The sequence below is a fragment of the Balaenoptera ricei genome, chromosome 4, assembly GCF_028023285.1.
Source record: "Balaenoptera ricei isolate mBalRic1 chromosome 4, mBalRic1.hap2, whole genome shotgun sequence".
NCBI lineage: Eukaryota > Metazoa > Chordata > Mammalia > Artiodactyla > Balaenopteridae > Balaenoptera > Balaenoptera ricei.
The window spans coordinates 156722501-156743216 of record NC_082642.1 but is presented as its reverse complement, the minus strand read 5'-3'; the positions used below and the strand labels follow the sequence as shown (position 1 = coordinate 156743216).

Here is a 20716-nt window from a genome sequence, read left to right as displayed (position 1 = left end):
TGGGTACACAGATTAGTATTTTATGTCTGTGTAAGTGGTTTATGCGTTTTCAATTAAATGAAGAACGGAAGGAGGAGGAGGGACACAGGAAGGAGAAGAGGACCAGTGAGGACGAGATGGAAGAAAATAAATCATTATGAGGCCAGAACTTCCTCTAAAAGACTGGTCCCAGAGGAACCCGAGAGACCCCTGGTTGCAAGACTGAGTGGATCCCCCAGGATCTCCCTGCCTTGGGCTCCTGCTGCCTGGACGGCTTCCCCCGTCAGTCATCTGTCTTGCTGTCCAGTTGGGGCACCTCCTTTCACACCTTCCTGTTCTGTACTCAGCAGCAGCCCCGACTCAGCCACCACTGCTTGACCTCTGCTTCTCTGGGGTTTACCTGTTGCCTCACAATCTGAAACTCGTCTGCACTATCCTGGCGGCAACCCCTGACCTCCTGGGACCCCTGTTTTACCGTCAGGATTTCAAGGTGTCACACACACAGCCTCTCCACCGAGGACCTCTCCTCTGCTCCCCAGCTGCCCCTTGGCTCCCAGCCTGGCCTTCTGTGAGCCCAGATCTCTCTGTACCAACATAAAGACATGGTGCAGCCAATGACTTGCCAGCTTCTTGTCCCCTGGCCATGCTGAGTGTTTTCATCGTTCCTTCCTAACCACCCATGTACCCCTTTCTTCAAGGAACAAGGTGTGACTCACCTCTTCTTGGAAGCATCAGAAATACAGTGTCTCAAACGGTGGTCATTCATGAACCATCTTTGGGATTTCTGCCATCACTGAATACCACCCACACTATTATCTATTTTGGTCCTTTACATGGCTCATATTTTCTTAAAGCAATGTAATTATAAATTCTGGCCAGATGCAAGTGCCTTCCAAAGGCTCTAAGCCAGTGGCTTACTTTTCCTGTGTTATAAAGAAAGGAAAAAGGAGACTGACAAGTGTTGGAGAGATGTCAAGATAAATTATTGCCACAAAAAAGTACTGAGAATCCTAGTGGAGGAGAGCTGGATGCACGTAGCCGGTGGGCAGATAAATGGGACCCTCTGAGTCTTTCCCTTTGAAGGAATCAGAGGGATTGAGGACACGTGTGCAGGGAACAAATTCTCTGGATGTGCTGTCATGGCATTTCTCTGGCGAATGTCATCAGCCTGCTTACCAATAGCAATTCCTGCCCCACCCTAATTGATTATAGATATATTATTTTTCAGTCTTTGTTGACCTCAACACTTATGTGTATCCAGCTGACACTATTTGATCCTGCTTTGTGTGGTTTGTACTTTTATGGTGTTTTTTTCCCCTGTAGCTAGAAATTAGCATTTAGTTGATGGAGTTACTTTCAACCCCATTACCAGCTCTGCATATCATGGGCAATTGCTATATGACTGTATTGATAACATTTTGTCGTGAAAGATACGGCTAGACAATGGATTTCATGATCAGTGAGATCTGGGGAAGACTTTTAGGAAACGGAAATGCTCTTACAGCAGAAAGCTCTGGGATACGGAAGCTGGCGTGAGAATTTCTACCCTATCTCATTGGGTAAGGCCATTTAAAACCAAGAGGTTCTGAGATTGGGGTGACAAAAGGGGCTGGATATAATAACATGACTTCTACCATGGGGTGGTTTTCTCAGTACATACTTGCATACAGATTTGTGCTAATGACTCAGTAAACTCGTCATAATTCCCTTAGACATCTTCATGTATCATCAGAAAACAGACATAATCCAAGACCTTCACATGATGTGGCTTGAAAAAGAAATCAGCTGCTTTGTCTGCTACTGTAGCTATAAATGCAGCCATGCCTGTGACCTCAGAGACTTGTCAGTCTGCATGCTTGAAGGGAAGCCTTTAAGACTCTCAAGTATATAAGGACTGTTAGACTTGCTCGAACGTGGGAAGGCTGGTCAAAAATTAAACAGCCAGATCTTCAGGATGCTGAGCTGTGCTCTTCAAACATGTTTTACCCTGACTCGCCGTAAGAAATACAGAGTAAAAAAATACATTTTATATTGAGACCCAATATGCACGTACATATACATAAACAAGTACATGCACATCTACATATACAAACACACACACAGTCCTGTATGGGCACATAGGAACTAGCACAAAGCCTTCATAAAACACTGACCCCTACTGTTTGTGATGCACACTGAATCGTTCTATCTTCTCTATTTTATTTTTTTAAAATAAAGTAACAGTCCATGAAATTGATTTCACAATCCATTAATAGGTCACTCCCCACCATGTGAAAAACAATTACCCCACAATGTTTAAGTGGCCGCGAAGTAGTGGCTATTTTTATTCTTAAGAGTTCCTGTGTTTCTACTTTCTTTCCTATGACCGCATGTCGTCTGTTTCAGGCAGACTAACTTTATGGTTAATATTAACTGTGTTTCACCAATAAGCCCAGGGTCTTCAATTCCATTTGGGTCCCTAACATAATAAACAGAAAAAGCACACTCATTTGGGATTGATGTGCCGTGCTTTGCTCTTTCTTCACTTTCTTTTTTCTGTTCGAACATGTTACTTTTTAATGAGCACACAGCCTCGACTAGAATAGATGCTCAGCATGAAATACGCAGTCCCTTCCAGCCTCAAAATCAGAGAGCTCTTGGGACAGGAAACAACATTGATGCACTGCTTCTAAATATTAGTTAACCTGATACAACAAGCAGGCGGAATGATGTTCTTTTCCTTATCTTCCCTACATCTATAAGGGGCCACTTTTAATCCTAGAAGTCCAAACTGTGTCACCCAGGGGCACCAGTGCCACACCAAGGCTCCTCCTTCCCAGCCAAGGCTCTCTTCTCCAGCTCTTCAACTCCTCCCCAAAACTCGGGAGTCACCTTTGACCCCGGCCCTTTTCTTCCTCCTGCAGCATCCAGGCCAGTTCTATGTCCTGTCAGCTCTATTTTCAAAATGCGTCTTATTTCAGTTCCCTGAACATGCGTAGTTCTTCCCACCTCAGGACTTTTGCACGTTCTATCTCTTTTTCGGCCCTCAACCCTCCCCTTGCCATCTGCTGTGCCTCATCTGAAACGCACCCTGCACAGACCTCCCAGACCCCCTGTCTAAACAGCAATTCTCTATCTAGATTCAACCTTTTTTGTGTTAATTCTCTCAAGAGTGCTTTTCACATTATGTAATTGCTTTTGTCTATTTACTCATTTTGTCTATCTCCCCAACTGAAATACTTGCTCCTAGAGGTCAGGGGCCAAAACTGTTTTGTTCATCTTATAAATGAATAAGTACAATTCAAGTTTTTATAAGATCCTTTGGCTCTTTAAAAAAAAAAAAAATCCTTACCTAATTTCTTCAAAAAAAAATTCTGTTCTTTCCAAGGATTTATTCTTTTAAAGAAATAGGAATCTAACTAGAGGAAAGATTGATGACAGACTCGAATATCTGCTCAAGAGCGCCGATCTGATCATTAACAGCCTAAATGGGGTAATTAGGTATACAGTCGGATTGCAGCATGTAGGCTTAAATTAGAAGTGTGTAATTGAGCCTCATTTAACTGCAGGAGAATTTCACTGAGAGAGTTTTATTTACATAAGAAAAATGTCTTAGTGAGATTACTTTGGGAGAACTTAGACATATATCTGTCAAATCACTCCTTACTTACCAAGTCCAGCCCAGGGATGCTGGCTCACTCCTCACATCCCGTGGGTGGAGGGAACATCACTCTTTCCAGCCACGTGGGCTTCCAGGACGCTCAAGGTCCAAGTTGGGGCTTCCCAATTTTCTTTTCTTTTTTTTAACTTTTTATTTTATATTGGAGTATAGTTGATTAACAATGTTGTGTTAGTTTCAGGTGTACAGCAAAGTGATTCAGTTATACATATACATGTATCTATTCTCTTTCAAATTCTTTTCCCAATTAAGTTGTTAAAGAATATTGAGCAGAGTTCCCTGTGCTATACAGTAGGTCCTTGTTGGTTATCTATTTTAAATACAGCAGTGTGTACATGTCAATCCCAAACTCTCTGACTATCTCTCCCCCCAACCCTTCGCCCCTGGTAACCATAAATTCATTCTGTAAGTCTGTGAGTCTGTTACTATTTTGTAAATAAGTTCATTTGTATCATTTTTTTAGATTCTGCATGTGAGTGATATCATGCAATATTTCTCTTTCTCTTGATACTTTGATATCTTGATGTGTTGATACTTACATAAACATAGCAGGCCCTAAGAGTATGATGCCTTAGTGTACAGAGCCTATTTGGGGGAAAAATTCAAAGTATGGATGTCATCAGGCATTTAATTCAGCATTTGCAAGGTGGCGGGGGGGTGGGGGAAGCAGGTAAGTAAGGTAAACCCGGGAATCGCCTTGTCTTTGAAGATGTTGCCATCACCTGGGTGAGGCTAACACATACATGACCAATTAGACTGAATGCACTTAGGTGTGAAGTCAGGAGGATCAGGAGATCCTCTATATACTGGAGTAGACTTTGGGGTTAGGTGTCTGGAGGGGGAGGATTACAAAGACCAGAAAAAGTATGGAAAGCCTCCCCTCCTGCTTTTAAGCATGTGCCCATATGTGATCAGGCTGAAAACTAAACAAAACAGAAGGCCGTCTTTTGACACATTTACTCTCAACATAAATACTATCCTAGGTTTCTCTCCTTGCCCTCTGTCGTGCTGCTCACATGAGTTTGGTCTACACCTGCTGCATCCTGTCTATAAGCTCACCACCGACTGATACCTTCTTCAAAACAAATTTCAACTGCACAAGTAGGACACTAAGAGAGTCTTCTTTTAAGATATTCAAAGACATGATACTATGAAAAAGAACATGTAAGTCTCCCCTTCTTCCCTTCTCCTAATCCAGTCATGACCTCAGAAGTGAAGCAACTACAGTTAACATTTTGGTGGATATCTTTTCATTTACATACTCAAATTTACTACCCCCCAACACAAACACACATTCATTGTCTTTTGTACATAACATTATATAATGTTCTGTAATTACTCTATGCTATGATGTCTTGGAGATCTTTCCATGGATTATACATAGATTTACCTTACTGTCTTTTAAATGGCTGCGTAGTATGGCTGTACCCTCATACATTAATCTATTTGCCCTTGATTGGCATTTAGTTTTGTTTTCCATTTTTTAAGCAATGCTGCAGTGCACATTTTGGGTGTACGCTGACGTGTGCACATGTGTGAGTGTCCCCTAGGATAGAGTCTTTGAAGAGGACAAACTGGATCAGAATGTATGCGATCCTTACATTTTAAGGATGCCAGCAGATTGCCCACCAGAAAGCAAAAGCCCTCACCAATTTGCACGCCTACCCGTGGGTGTTCATTTCCCCACACTCTTGTCAAGACTACATATTATCAAATATTTTAATTTTTTCTAATTTCCTGGGTGAAACATAATAGCACCTTGTTTTAATCTGCATTGATTTGGTAAAGTTCTATGTAAATTCTGATCCTGAATCAGTTAAAATATAATTTCATTTGTGGAAAAATTGATGTTTTTACAATTTCAAGTTGTCTAATCCTGGAATTTGATACACCTCCCCGCATTTATCCAGGTCTCCCCTTATCCCCTTTGGTAGTGACTTGTAGTGTTCTTTGAATTCATTTTATATAGTACTAGCTGTTCGTAGCTAGAGATTTAATATTTTTGCTGATCTAGCAAGGTGGATATTTTACCATTATATTTTATTGAAGATTACAGCTATTCTAAAGTGCTTTTCTCTAGCAGGAACTTACATAGACATGCTTATTTAATATCACAATATTTCCAGGAAGGTAATATTGCCCCATTGTACAGATAAGGAAACTGAGGCTCTGTTCGGCTACATTTGTATTCTCAGTTATCCTGATAGGAAGACACAGAACTCAGATGTTTACATTATCCTTTCTGGAAGTGCTCTCCTACCCCTGCCCACCACTCCATGCCCTCCTGGGTCTCCGTCCTCCTCTCTTGCTGTCTTTTGCTGGCCTTCTTCCCTTACTTCCCTCCCCAGAGGCATCAGTTCCCATGAAGGGCTCCTCGACATGTGTAATTTGGTTCCCAAAGCTGTCTCCAACTCCACTGTATCATCCATGCCAAGTCACCCAGCATGTCCAGGACTGAACTCCTGTCTTCCCTGAGAAAGAGACAGCCTCACCCAACTTCTCTACTCCGTCACCGCTACCGCAGTCCCGTCAGTCCTCAGACTCAGTACTTGGTGTGATCCTCTCCCCAACCAAGTTGTGTTGATCCTTCGTTTAAATACGTTTCTGTGCAAGTCACTTCTGTTCCCCTACAGCTGTTCCAGCACTCAGCCCAGGCCTTCCTGCTCATGCTCCGGCCGTGACCAGGTCAGGGAGTGCAGTGGGTGAGCGTGTGACCTCCCAGCCCCATCATCAGGGAATTGTGCTTGCTGGGATGCTTCTAGATCTGTGAACACAGGCAGTCACTTCACCTTGGTCCTCACTTTTCTCATCTGTAAAAATGGGAATAATAACAGTACCTGCCTTCTTGGGTCATTGCAAGAACTAAATGGGTCAAAACATATAACATTTAGAGCAATGGTGGCTCACTGAACACAGAAGACCTACTGGCTCTGATTAGGATTAGGATTCATAGCCAAATGTCTCTGTGTCCACATTTCTCCTTTCTTTAAGGACAACCGTTCCACAGGGTTAGGGCCCACCCTACTCCAGGCTGACTCCATCTTAACTAATGGCATCTGCAGTGACCCTGTTTCCAAATAAGGTCACATTCTGATGTCCTGGGGGTTAGGACTCTACTGATGAATTTTGGAGGGAACACATTTCAACCCATAACAACTGGTTAGATGTCTTACCTTAAGGGCCTACTCCTTTCTCTTTCATATATGAGGCTTTCAACATAATTTTGTTAAACCATAATTTTTTATCAGACCACTCAATTGCTCAAGAAATATCTATAGTTCCGTCAAGCCTGCATCTAGTTATGGCCTGGCACCCACCCATCACATCACAGAAGAGACACAACTCAGAACCATTGGAATGAGTTGAATTCCATTCCAATCTACATCTGAATTAAGAGAAATAGCTAACCTTAAAGTTATCATAGATTATATATGTACATATATATGTATTTTATATATATATTTTTTTCTATTTCTACTTCTGTTTCAGTTAATGCTAATTTAACTTTCAAAATAAAGAAATATAAGATATTCATGCAGAGGCTCATCTCATTTCTAGCACTGTATACTTAGAACTTGGATTTTATACTTGTGTTTCTCTCAGAAACTGATATGAAAACTGCTCGGGAGAAAGCTCTGTTTCATTACACAGCATAGATGTCAATTGGAGGCAGCAGGCACAGCTGATAAAAGTTTCATTGTGTTGTGCTACCATTTGGCATCTTATTAGAAGAACCATCTGTTCTTTTAATTACTATTAACTCAACTGAGATTGCAATAGCAAAAAAACCCCCTAAGATATATTTCTGACTAAATGAAAAATCAAATATGCTTTAAAATCTTCCTGAAAATAATATTGTCTGTATTGAAGATCTAACAGCCTAGCTGTACAGGAAAAAGCCAGAGAGCATTATGAAAGAATAATTAACATCCAAATCTGCAAATATGCTCATTTTCATATAAGAATACATTACAGTCATTCCTAGGGGGGGAAATACTCTTTCTATGTATTATACATAAGGAAGTTTCATGTTGAAATCTAAAAAGAGGAATTTTAACTTTCTTTCTTTTTACCCAGACTTAAGAAGAGACATTTTGTATATAAATAATGATAGATGGGTTTCATCCACCCATCTCTTGAACAAATATTTTCAGGAAGCACAGCCAAACACTGCTCTGTGTTATGGAGATGAAAAGTGGGTCAAGACAATTCAAGTTCCTGCTGTTCTGGTTGGAGAACAGAAATGTTAAAGCAATCTCCAACACACCTGAGATGACTGCACGTAGACATAATACAGTCAAGTGCTCTGAGCATGAGTGACCGTGGATGTGGTTCATGTTGACATTGCCGGAAAGTTGCTTTAGGAACTGAGGCCAGAATGAGGAGAAGGAGCCCTCCAGGTAGAGGTCTGGGCTCAGGGCCCTTCAGGTGGAGCAACTAGGAGCAGAGCAGTGTGGCCGGGGCAGAGTGGAAGAGGGAGAGAGTGCGTGAATGATGGGGCCAGACCTAGACCTAAACCGTTGAGCCACCATGAATAATTGGGTCTAGCGGGACTCCATCAAGACATGGAACGGTCTGCATGGAGGTTGGGTGGCACGTGGGCTGAAGGGGAGAAGCAGTGGAGACAGTTTGTTAAAAGACTGGGATCCTTAGACCTTGGTGGTGCGCGGAGAGGGAAGTGGATCGTTCAGGATATATTTTAGAAATAGGAACAGAAGGACATTCTGTTGAGGGGTGAAGAATGATTAATTTGGAAAACTTCAGAATATGTATCTTACGTTCAGATACTGGCAAACATGCCAGGGGATATTATTATTCAAATAATATCATTATGATGATAGAGGAGGTCTCTGAGTTTCCATCTACTCCAGATCTATCTATCTATCTACCTATTATCTATCTATCTATCTACCTACCTATCATCTATCATTTATCTATCTCCTCTTTATCTATCTGTCTACCTACCTATCATCTATCTATCTATCTACCTACCTACCTACCTTTCATCTATCTATCACCTATCTGTCTACTCTTTATTTATCTGTCTACCTACCTATCATCTATCTATCTACCTACCTACCTATCATCTATCTGTCTCTCTATCTATCTATCTCTCTATCTATCTACCTAATTTCTATCTAATCCCTTTCTACTGCAGAAAGGATTTCTGAAGACAGTGTCTGCATAGCCTCCTCCCCCAACAGCCCCACAGAAAGGGCATATAAAGGCCCTCTCTGGACCTCGTTTATATCTTTCTACCCCTGTTAGTGCTCTGTTGTGTGACACTGGCCCAGAGAGTGTCGGGAAATATTTTGCCTGCGGTGACACAGCTCCAAGTGGCAGAATTCTGATGTCAAACTCACCATTGTCATTTCCACTTTGGTGCTTTTTCTAACACGTGAGGTTGCTTCACATCAGGAAGCACATCCATGAAGAGTTAGAAGTGAGCCCTACTATGTAAGTGGACATGGGCTCAGGCAGGCCCGATGGCCTTGGGCAGCACTAGGTACACCTGTTGACCGGCTTCTCTTAGCAGGTCAGCTGAGTAACACACATGCCATTGACTTCCAGAACTACCATTTTAATGCATGGCTCTCTGTTAGAGGGCCTCTATGCATTAACCTCGTCTCCAGCAGTAGAACGAAGAGGACGTGACTCATCATCTCTTCTTCACAGATGAACAATCCAAACGTTAGAGAGGTTGCATGTCTCATCGGAGGTCACACATAGTGACATTGACAGGTTTGGAGTTCGTATCCATTGGATTCCCAAACTCAGATTTTTTTTTCTTCCACAATGAGGAATTTCTCCAGGTGGGTGAGCTTATTACACTTGGTACCAGGGAAAGAGCTTTTAAGTCGATACTTTATAAGAACAGAAAAAAAATAGCAGAGTAGATTGAGCAAGCAGGTTAATAAAGGGAACATGTACAGCTAATTATTTGTATCAGAGTAATACCCAAGGATGAGTACAGGTTTGGTGATAAATACCAGTTTTTCCTCCCTCGGTAATGGTGTTTCCCTTCATCCGAATGAAGATAAGCCTCTTCCCAGATTGTAATCCAGCCTCTTCCCTCCCATCCTGTTTTCTTACCTGATGCCATGTCTCTAACCCTGAGACTCAAATGTGTTTAGATTGTAAGCTCCCTGAAGACAGAAGCTGTGTCTCATTCCTTTTTGGGTTCCTGGACCCAGGACAGTGCTGGCCCAGTGAATTGATGTACCTCTCAGCTCTGGTTTCCTGTTCGCCCAGAACACATGGCACCTCCTAGAATCAGCTCCCACATGCTCCTTTCAGGAGGACACACATGCCTGCTGTCTGCAGTTGACTACTCATAGTTTGGAAAAATGGATTTCTAGAACTGTTGCTATTTCTCTGCCTCTGACGCTGGTCAGAAACCCAAAAGGCATTGTGCCTGAGCCTCAGGACCTGCCATGCTCTATGTGTTCACCGCTCAGCACCATGACAGGAGGAATGTGGCTGTAGGACGTCCACCCTGAGTGTTCCTACAACATTCTGAATCATGCAGATGCCCCATTTTCTTTGGTAGTTTTATGTTTCTAGATAGAAATATCCCACTAGTCCCTGTGCTGAGCTTAGCCAGGCTGGCTGAACTGGTACCAAGCTGTGAGTTTACTTCAGTGGCATTAACATACCAGCTCATGTTGACAAACATTGGAGAACCACGCCAGCAGTCACTTGATACCCATTTTCTCTTAGTTTATGCAAACTTCTAACAGCTTTGGTATGTCTAGTTTCTACCTCTCAGCATACCGAAGGCATCACATTGCGTGTGTGTCCACAGGGGTACTGACAGCAGAGAGAAGTAACAGCTAATAGCCTGGTAATAACGGAGGGAACAGATAAAACTATTAAAGACAGAACCAAGGGCTTGAATTCCTGGACCATTTAGTTCATGTTGAGAAGCCAAGATAGCTTCTGAGACATCCCTCTAATAACTGAGCAGCATGGCTCAATAATCAGCGCCCACAATGATGACCCTGAATCCAAAAATCACTCACTATTGTTAACTGACTGATTTGCAATGTGTTTAACATGACAAAAAGTATCTACTGTATTTTAGTAATGTTTCCACCTAAAGTGCTGATAGTTTTCCAAGGGAAATAAAGTTACCTATAGAATTTTGACTTTGCGCAGTTGTATATTACCAGACGGTTCTGAGTAGTAAAGGGTGCTTGTGTATATGTCTGTGTGTGTGCGTGTGCGTATGTGTGTGTGTGTGAGAGAGAAAGAGACAGTTTGTGTGTGTGTGCAGTTTATTGCTATTAATATTTTGTATTTTAATATTTGCCTATTTTAACAGAAGCACGTTCTTCAATTTCATTTAAGGCTGTGAACAAACCCATTTATTCCATATGATACAAAACCCTCTGGTGATGTAAGACAGGAAGCGGGGTGCAGTGGCAAGCAAGGGGGTGGATGAGAAGATTCCTTGTCACCGTGAAGCCTGGCGTTCTAGCGACTGTGCTGTCCGTCACTGTCCTGAGGGTTCCACGTGTCTCGGGAGTTCAGACTGAACCTTGGGTCTTCGCAGCCCTGTCCTAATCAAAGGCTTCTATTCTTCAAACTTATTTTAAATTTTAAAATACTGATCAGTTTGGGGATGTGTTTTAACGAGAAATAAAGGGTTAGACAGAGATGGTTCAAATTAGCCCAGGAATTCAGTCACCTCCTTCTCTCTTTCCTGTGAATATTTCAGAAAATGTTTCAGACAGGGTTCCTGTTTTTCTGAAACAACATGTCTTAAGAGAGTCTTATTTAGCATGCTAAGTGGGTAAAAAGAAGCCAGATATTCCAGGAGCAAAGTGAGTGATCAAATTAAATGTGCCTGGAGACCAGAGCCCTCTCAGGCATCAGCGGAGTAATGAGTGCAGGCCGCTGCTGCAGCCCTGAGCATCTCTCAGCGCTCTGAGAGCTGTGCACACGATGCTTTTCCTTACATTTAGCCTCTGCTGATGCCCTGTCAATTCCAATGAGAAGACTCTGTGTTAGAGAGGTGACAGGAGTTAATACAGTATCTTTTTCGCCCCTCTTTTCTGTCTATCACTCTGTACTTTAAAGGAACTGGTTATGAAAGCATTATGTAAGTATGCAAAATATATTGAAAGAAAAAAACGTTTCAATTATACGCATTATATACTGGTAAGAAATGCTTGGCATGTGATGAAATATGACAAGTGGTATTTTTAGTTGCTTTTTTTAGGGGGAAGATAAAGCAAAAATATCTGGAACATACAACATTTGCTTTTTCAGCTATTCTAATATTTAGCATATGTATAGCATATTTTAAAATAAGTAACTAATGCAGTTGTTTAAAAAGTAAATTTTTTACTTAAAGATATTTTATCCTCCTTTAGTAGTTAGTTGGTGTTCTTTTGGAAAGCTTATGCTAGATCAGTATTTGTTTTATGATTTTTTTCTTATTCATGTCCATGGAATTGCTTTCATATTGCATAAGAAGTAATAAGCCATTTTTATTTTTTAAATTTTTTTAAAGATTTTTTTAAAAATTATTTTTATTTATTTAAAAATAAAATGTGTTGCGTCTTCGTTGCTGCGCGCAGGCTTTCTCTAGTTGTGGCGAGCGGGGGCTACTCTTCCTTGTGATGCACAGGCTTCTCACTGTGGTGGCTTCTCTTGTTGTGGAGCACGGGCTCTAGGCGTGCAGGCTTCAGTAGTTGCAGCACACGGGCTCAGTAGTTGTAGCTCATGGGCTTAGTTTCTCTGCGGCATGTGGGATCTTCCTGGGCCAGGGCTCGAACCCGTGTCCCCTGCATTGGCAGGTGGATTCTTAATCACTGTGCCACCAAGGAAGCCCATATTTTATTAAAAAAATTTTAACGTCTTTATTGGAGTATAGTTGCTTTACAATGTTGTATTAGTTTCTGCTCTGTAACAAAGTGAATCAGCTGTATGTATACATGTATCCCCATGGCCCCTCCCTCTTGCGTCTCCCTCCCACCCTCCATATCCCACCCCTATGAATAAAATATAAGAAATAACCAAGGGTTGGCTCAACTTCAATATTTGAGACCTAAAATTAATGAAGTCAAGACTCCTGGCAAATTCTGATTAAAATAAACCCAAGGCAGTTTCAAATGAACCTAAGGAAAACAGTTTAAAAGAAGGTGAATTTTTGGCATTTTAGTCTTTTCCCAAAGAGACAAAACCATTATCTTTTAAGTAGAATTGCATCAGACGCAGAAATATTCCATAGGAAAGACTCTAACAGTGGTAGAAAGCGTCTTGAGTCACTACCATGTAGGTGCAACAACTCACCTTGAGATTTACTCCTTAGCTTTTATTTGGTGTATCATCAAATTATAATTGAACAGTGAAAAATTATCTTTAGATATTTACATTTTCAAAGGAAAAATCATCTTTATTCTTCTTCAAGCAGCACTGATGCTTGATCTCTTAATGTTGACCATTTCTGTACAAATAGAGTTGTATAGGCGAAAATCACAGGTCACGGAGAACACATTTTTTGTCCTGTGCTGATATGAAGGAGGAACAGCTGGGTATGGCTTTTTTCTCCCTGAGGTGAAGATGTTATTGTCAATAATTTGAGTAGTAATTAGGAAATAGCAGTGTTCTCTAAAACACTGAAGATAGGAGGAACTGATCTTTGTCTTAGAATATAGAGGTAAGTGTTGGTTATTATTGAGGAAATAAGACAGTCTTTCCTGGGAAGATTGTGGAATGTATTATTGCTCTATAGTCTAACACTTTTGTGTGTCTACTGAAATATTTCAAGCTGAGACAAAAGTTTATATTTACATGAGGTGGAAATTTACAAAAGAAAGTTAATACTCCTTTAATTTGTCACATTCTAGAGAAAAGTGATGATCAAAGAAAATATGCTAAATTAGCTACATACTAATTATATGCCTACTTTGTTGCTGTTAAATAAATACATGACCTAAAAAATTAATTCACGAGAGTAGGCTTTACAAGTATATATTTATTGGGTAGCATACTTACTAAAAACTCTTAATTTAGGATAGTTGAAGAATTAATATATCTCAGGCCCTTAAAGTAACACACACATACAAACACACACCTTTTATTTTCCTTCACATGAGTTTCCTTCAGGTGAAGAAAAACTATTCAATGACTTTGTTTATATAAGTGGGTTGCTTCTGTTCTCTTTTAATGGAGTAATCATTTTCTTTGATTTCAGGATCTAGATTTCTCATCACATCCACGGGAGCCTTGTATATTAAAGATGTACAGAATGAAGATGGATTGTATAACTACCGCTGTATCACACGGCACAGATACACCGGGGAGACAAGGCAGAGTAACAGCGCTAGACTTTTTGTATCAGGTAAAAATTCATCAACACTGTGTTTTGTATTTATCTCTGTCTTCCTTTGTTAGTGCTCTGGGATGACTCAACCAAAATTGTGGAATTCATGAACAAAATGAAGCCTTCATTTTTTTTCCCCAAAATATTTTAGCAATTTAAGGTTTTGGGTTTTTTTAATAAATTTATTTATTTATTTATTTATTTTTGGCTGTGTTGGGTCTTCGTTTCTGTGCAAGGGCTTTCTCTAGCTGCGGCAAGCGGGGGCCACTCTTCATCGCGGTGCGCGGGCCTCTCACTGTCGCGGGCCTCTCTTGTTGCGGAGCACAGGCTCCAGACGCGCAGGCTCAGTAGTTGTGGCTCATGGGCCTAGTTGCTCCACAGCATGTGGGATCTTCCCAGACCAGGGCTCGAACCCGTGTCCCCTGCATTGGCAGGCAGATTCTCAACCACTGCGCCACCAGGGAAGCCCAGCAATTTAAGGTTTTTTAAACCAATACCAATACAGTACAATGCAAATATGGATATTTCAAGTGAAATAATTTCACCTTTTATAAAGCTCCAAATTCCTTTGACCCAATATGATTTCTGTTTTGCTGACAATGCCTCCTTGCCCTGTTATTTGCATGTTATGTCATTGGCAATACCAACCAGCACCATGATGCCTCCTACCCTGCACAGATCTAGGGGAAGCAGGGCAGGGTCCTATAGAACAGGGATCCCCAGCCCCTGTTAGGAACCGGGCCACACAGCAGGAGGTGAGCGGCAGGCGAGCGAGCGAAGCTTCATCTGTATTTACAGCTGCTCCCCATTGCTCATGTTACCACCTGAGCTCCGCCTCCTGTCTGCATTATGGTGAGTTGTATAATTATTTCATTATATATTATAATGTAATAATCATAGAAATAAAGTGCACCATAAATGTAATGCGCTTGAATCATCCCTAAACCATCCCCCCACCCCACCCGCCAATCCGTGGAAAAATTGTCTTCCATGAAACCGGTCCCTGGTGCCAACTTATTCCCTGTATCATGTCTAACAGTAGTGGGGAAATTATCCACGTCTAAAGTTAAAGAAATAATCACACTCTCTTAACTCCTTCCAGGATTATTCTTGAGTGAAGAAAACCCCAAAGCAAGTTTATTCCACTCTGATAAATATGTCCATTTTGTGCCTTTTTTAATGGGATTTATACTTTGAGAAAATATTGACCTTTTGCAGAATCTTTACAGTTGGCTTGCTCTTGGCCCGTCTGTCAAACAAATCAGCAATCCATTCACACGGGGACGCATTAGCACTTCATGCAGCAGTTTAGAAGCGTGAAATGACCATCTTGGTATTAGAAATCAAGTGCAAAATATCTGACCTTCGCCCTTGTAGCTTTAGAATGTAAAATCGATCCATGCAGTGAATATCTATTTTATTTGTCATGATGTTTTGTGCGGGAGACGTGACGGGAAGTTTTTAAACGTTGGGGCAATTAAAACAATGTCACCTGAACACCCACTTACTGCCCTTGATAATGTTCTATCTGGATTCCTCTTCCACATTCACATCCTTAAAATAGCCAAAGCCCACCTGTCTTTTCAGGTGTAGAACAAACATAAGTCATAATTAATTGATTTTTCCTCTGAACTTGAAAATACTTTTTTTTTAACCTGTTCTTTTTCATGTCAATTGATACTTTATCCCTTGTATTATAGTTATGTCTTGTTGCCTCTTTTAAGGGCAAGAATAATCATTACAGTAAAAATATGCTCACTTTTTTCAAAAATGTAGATAAAATGAATTAGAAAATGAATGGCATCTGTCATCTTTTCCATAGTAGCTTTAATGACAACACAATGGTCTACATGTTCAGAATATCTTAGGAAAGGTCTTGTTTGCATTGAAGAGGAACTTCTTTATGACAATATTGAGATAAGAAAGGAGCAGTCTCTGGGGGTGGCACGGATCTGGGTATGAGATGGAGCTTGGCAAAAGACGCAAATAAACATGTCTCCATCGAAAGAACGTGAATTAAGTGATGATAATCTGGGAGCCCATTTTTCTCTAAAGAGAAACCTAAAAAGAGAGAAAGCCTGAAAAGGTAACCTTGTTTATCTCTACTCTAAATCAGTAAGTACTGATTTTCAAATTTAACTCTGAGTGGGAAAGGCAAATTTGTTTTTCTTAATCCCAAGGTTATTTATTTATTTATTTTTAATTTTTTTTTTTAAGCATGTTTTGCTGATGTTTCAAAAATAGGCAGCAGGACTCATTAGCACTGGGTCACCATGGAAGTGATGAGCGTCCATGAGGTCGCCTCGTGAGCGTTTGTGCAGATAAGTGAGGAGCATCAGAGCAGAATCTAGTGAAGGAATGCCATACACTCAGATGCCAGCAGAAGAGAGGGAATAAGACTGAACGTTTGGGGTTAAAGGTGGTATTTGCAAGAAGGGAGAAGTCAGCAGAGTCACACATAATCAAAAGGCTCATAAGAGAGTCTGCTGCATGTGGTGAATTGCACTTATGACTTTTTGGTCACAGACATTTTAATAAAGTAGTTGAGGGAGGAGATTGTCAGTGCTAGAAGATGAGAACATAGACACTGAGTGCAGATTATTGTTCTAGAGTTCTAAGCTTTGAAGGCAAAGAGAAATTAATTTTATTTTAAATTAGATTTAAATTCATTTAAAAATGTACACATGGGGTTTGGATCATGGCCGGGGGCATGTTAGTAACAAGGTTTTTAATGACTCCAAACTCCTCTTGAAGCCGAAACAGATGCAATAGGATGACAAAAGAAAAAGCATGTGGATGACATCAACAAAACTAGGTGATGGGGATTCCCCAGAAACTGTTAAATGTGGGGGGCTATGGACAAACTACTGACAACAATAGGACCAGCGTAGGAAGAGCAGCAGTGTAACATTAGGTGATGGATAGTGAAAAGGGAAGAGTTACTGGGATTACTATATAGTCACCGAACTGCAAAATTGTCAGCAAATGCTCATCTCCAAAAAGCGGAGGACAGGAACTTCTCTGGTGGCGCAGTGGTTAAGAATCCGCCTGCCAATGCAAGGGACACAGGTTCGAGGCCTGGTCTAGGAAGATCCCACATGCCGCGGAGCAACTAAGCCCATGCGTCACAACTACTGAGCCCACATGCCACAACTACTGAAGCCCACATGCCTAGAGCCCATGCTCCTCAATAAGAGAAGCCACAGCAATGAGAAGCCCACGTACCACAATGAAGAGAAGCCCCCTCTTGCTGCAACTAGAGAAAGCCTGTGCGAAGCAACGAAGACCCAACACAGCCAAAAATAAATTTAAAAAAATAAGTAAACAGCAGAGGACCATCTCTTGAATGGAAACCTAGGAAAATGTGTCTAAGAATATTCACAACAATTTGATAGACCTACACAAGCTCTGAGAAGCTGAATGCAAAAGGGCCATGATATCACATAGTTTGGTAGTAGACTAACTCCTTGCAGATCTCAGAAATATTTAGCAAATACTACTTTCAGAAGAACAGAAACTCACCCTGAGGGAAACTGCTGGATTTAGGAATCAAATTGAGCCAGAGTGGAACACTAAACAGAGAGAGAAGGCTCAGCAGTATGGGAGGCCCTAGGAGAATTTCATCCTATAAAATGCTCTAACAGAGGGAAAATTAACTATGTTTGTATTATTTTTATTTGGAACAAAGATTTTCAGTGTAAGAGAAAAGATAAAAATAGAAAACCAAAGAATTAATAAAATTCATGAAATATCCAATAGAAAGTATCAGTACACACTTGCTGTTTTTTTTAATATGTGATTCCAAGTTCTTTCCCTTTTCAGTGGGCAGTGGGCAACCAACAGCAACAAGCACCTCTACCACCTAGATCATAGTCTCCTTTAAATATTATTCCCCAATAACAGGGACCATGGTTCCTTGGAAGAACAATGGATTATTGGTCTGAGACAGGAAACATATAAGATGAGCCTGGAACATAAATGGGGTCTTGTCACAATTGTATGTATGCATATATATATATATGTATGTATGTGTGTGTGTGTATGTGTATATATATATATATATACATACACACACACACATACACACATATGTGTGTATATAATACACATATATGTACATATATATGCTTATATAATCATTTACATATATACTTACATGTGCACACATACATATACATTTAATAATAACAAAAGCAATAATAAGAAACTTATTCATCTACTTAGAGGTAACTAAGGCAGGCACCAACTCTGGATTTTGATAATTAGTCATTAAAGATAACAACAAAATTTCTTCCTGTCTTTCTTGTAACTACTGTATTTCAAGATAACCAAATAACCCTAGTTCAGGGAGAAAAGTTCTTATTTACAGAATAATTACATCTATTGAATGTGAAAGAAAATGGAAATTTTAAAATTGCCATTTTCAACCCTTAATAAAATAACTTAATTCAGACAAACATTATCATCTGAATTTTCTGATCAATTTAGTCTCACTGAGTGTGGGAAAGCAACACATGATGTAGATGCAAAGGGAAAGAAAAAAGGTTGAACTTGATCTAGACTATCCATTACAACTAAATTCCAGTTATAAGGAAAACGGCAATAGAGGAACAGGTTAAATGACACCATGAAGAAAGAAATTCAAAATGTGAGATTTCTTGTAAGATAACTCACCTGGTTTCTTCAATGAGTCAAAGACATGAAAAGAAATAGAAGGAGAGTCTTATCTGAATTAAAAGAGAATCAAGAGCCATAACAACTAAGATCACTGGTAAGGGGGTGTGGCCAAGATGGCAGAGTAGGAAGACCCTGAGCTACCTCTTGCTATGGGCACACCAAAATTAGAACTATTTGCAGAGAAACTATTGATGAGAATGACCTGAAGACTAGTTTTCCACAATTAAAGAGGTAAAGAAGGAACCACAATGAGCCGGTAAGAAGGGCAGAGACATGATATAGTCAAGATCACACCTCTGGATAGGCAACCCACAAGGAAGGAGAATCACAATTGCAGAGGTTCTCCCCAAGGAGTGAAGAGTCTGAGCCCCACAACAGGCTTCTGAGCCTGAAGGTCCTGCATCAGGAAGGTGAATCCCCAGACTGTCTGTCTTTGAAAGCTAGTGGGGCTTGTATACAGCAGAACAGGAGAGCTGAAGAAAATAGAACTCTTAAAGGGCTCATACAAAATCTCACACACTCTGATACCCAGCGCAGAGGCAGTAATTTGAAAAGAGCCTGGGTCAGACTCACTTGCTGATCTTGGAGAGCCTCCTGCAGAGGCACTAAGCAACTGGGACTCCCCCCTGGGGAGATGCTGGTGGCAGCAATTTTGGAGAGCTCATTGTACCATGAGGGCACTAGTGCTGGCAAGTGCCTGTTTAGTGTCCTCTTTCTCGCCTAGTAGTGTTGGAGGTTTACCCACCCATGGACCGGTTGGCAGCACACCTTGGACTCCCCGACCCAGGCTAGCAGCCTGCTGCATGGAGACCCAGCCCCACCCATTAGTGGGGCAGCAACCTCTGCATGAGGCAGGGCCTGCCAGCCAACCAGGCTGGGGTCCAGCCCTGCCTACCAGCACTCCCACAATAGTGAGCTCAACTACAACAGAAGGGTGCATACAGCCCACATAAGGGCACCCTTAGAGCATATAGCTCTGGTGACCAGAGCAGAGTGTGCTGCTGGGACCCATAGGATGTTTCCTATATAAGGACACTTCTCCAAGATCAGGAAATGTAACTGACCTACCTAATACATAGAAATAAAAACAGAGAATTAGACAAAATGAGGCAACTGAGGAATATATTGCATACAGAAGAACAAGATAAAATGCCAGAAGAACTAAGTGCAGTGGAGATAATAATCTACCCAATACAGAGTTCAAGGTAATGATCATAAAGATGCTCAGTAAACTCAAGAAAAGAATGGATGAACCCAGTGAGATGCTGGTGGCAGCAAAGAATTAGAACCAAACAGAGCTGAAGAATACAATAACTGAAATAACAATACACTAGAAGGAATCAATAGTAGATTAGATGACAAAGAGGAACAGATCAGCAAACTGGAAGACAGAGTAATGGAAATCACTCAAGCTGAACTGAAAAAAGAAAAAAGGATTTAAAAAATGAGGACAGTTTGAGGCCTCCAAGACAACATCAAGCATACTAACATTCACATTACAGGGGCTTCATAAAGAGGAGAGAGAGAGAATGGGGAAGACAACTTATTTGAAGAAATAATAGCTGACAACTTCCCTATCCAGGGAAAGTAAACAAATATCTAGGTCCAGGAAGCACAGAGAATCTCAAACAAAGTGAACCAAAGAGGTCCATACCAAGACACATTGCAGTTAAAATGGCAAAAATTAAAGCTAAAGAGAGAAACTTAAACATAGCAACAGAAAAGAAATTAATTAAGTACAAAGGAACTCCCAGATGACTGTCAGCTCACTTTTCAGAAGAAACTTTGCAGGCCAGAGAGGAGTGGCATTATATATTTAAAGTGATGAAAGGAAAAAATCAAGAACACTCCACAAAGGAGAGGTGGAGAGCTTTACAGACAAGCAAAAGGTGAAAGATTTCAACACCCACCAGTAAACCCATTTTACAAGGAATGATAAGGGGACTTCTCTAAGCAAGAAAGAATGTACAGCACCTAGAAATATGAAAATTATGAAAGGAAAAATCTCATTGGTAAAAAGGCAAACATACAGTAAAGATAGTAGATCAGCTACTTATAAAGCAAGTAAA

The 20716-nt window shown here is 40.8% G+C and overlaps 1 protein-coding gene across 1 annotated transcript in view; it reads left to right on the top strand.

Annotated features, from left to right (window-relative positions):
• Window positions 1-20716, top strand: part of DSCAM (DS cell adhesion molecule) — a 740935-nt gene that overhangs the window by 410886 nt on the left and 309333 nt on the right. Inside the window, exon 5 of the mRNA XM_059920026.1 lies at window positions 13842-13988. Within this exon, the coding sequence (XP_059776009.1) occupies window positions 13842-13988 (147 nt within the window). The remainder of the gene's footprint in view (window positions 1-13841; window positions 13989-20716) is intronic.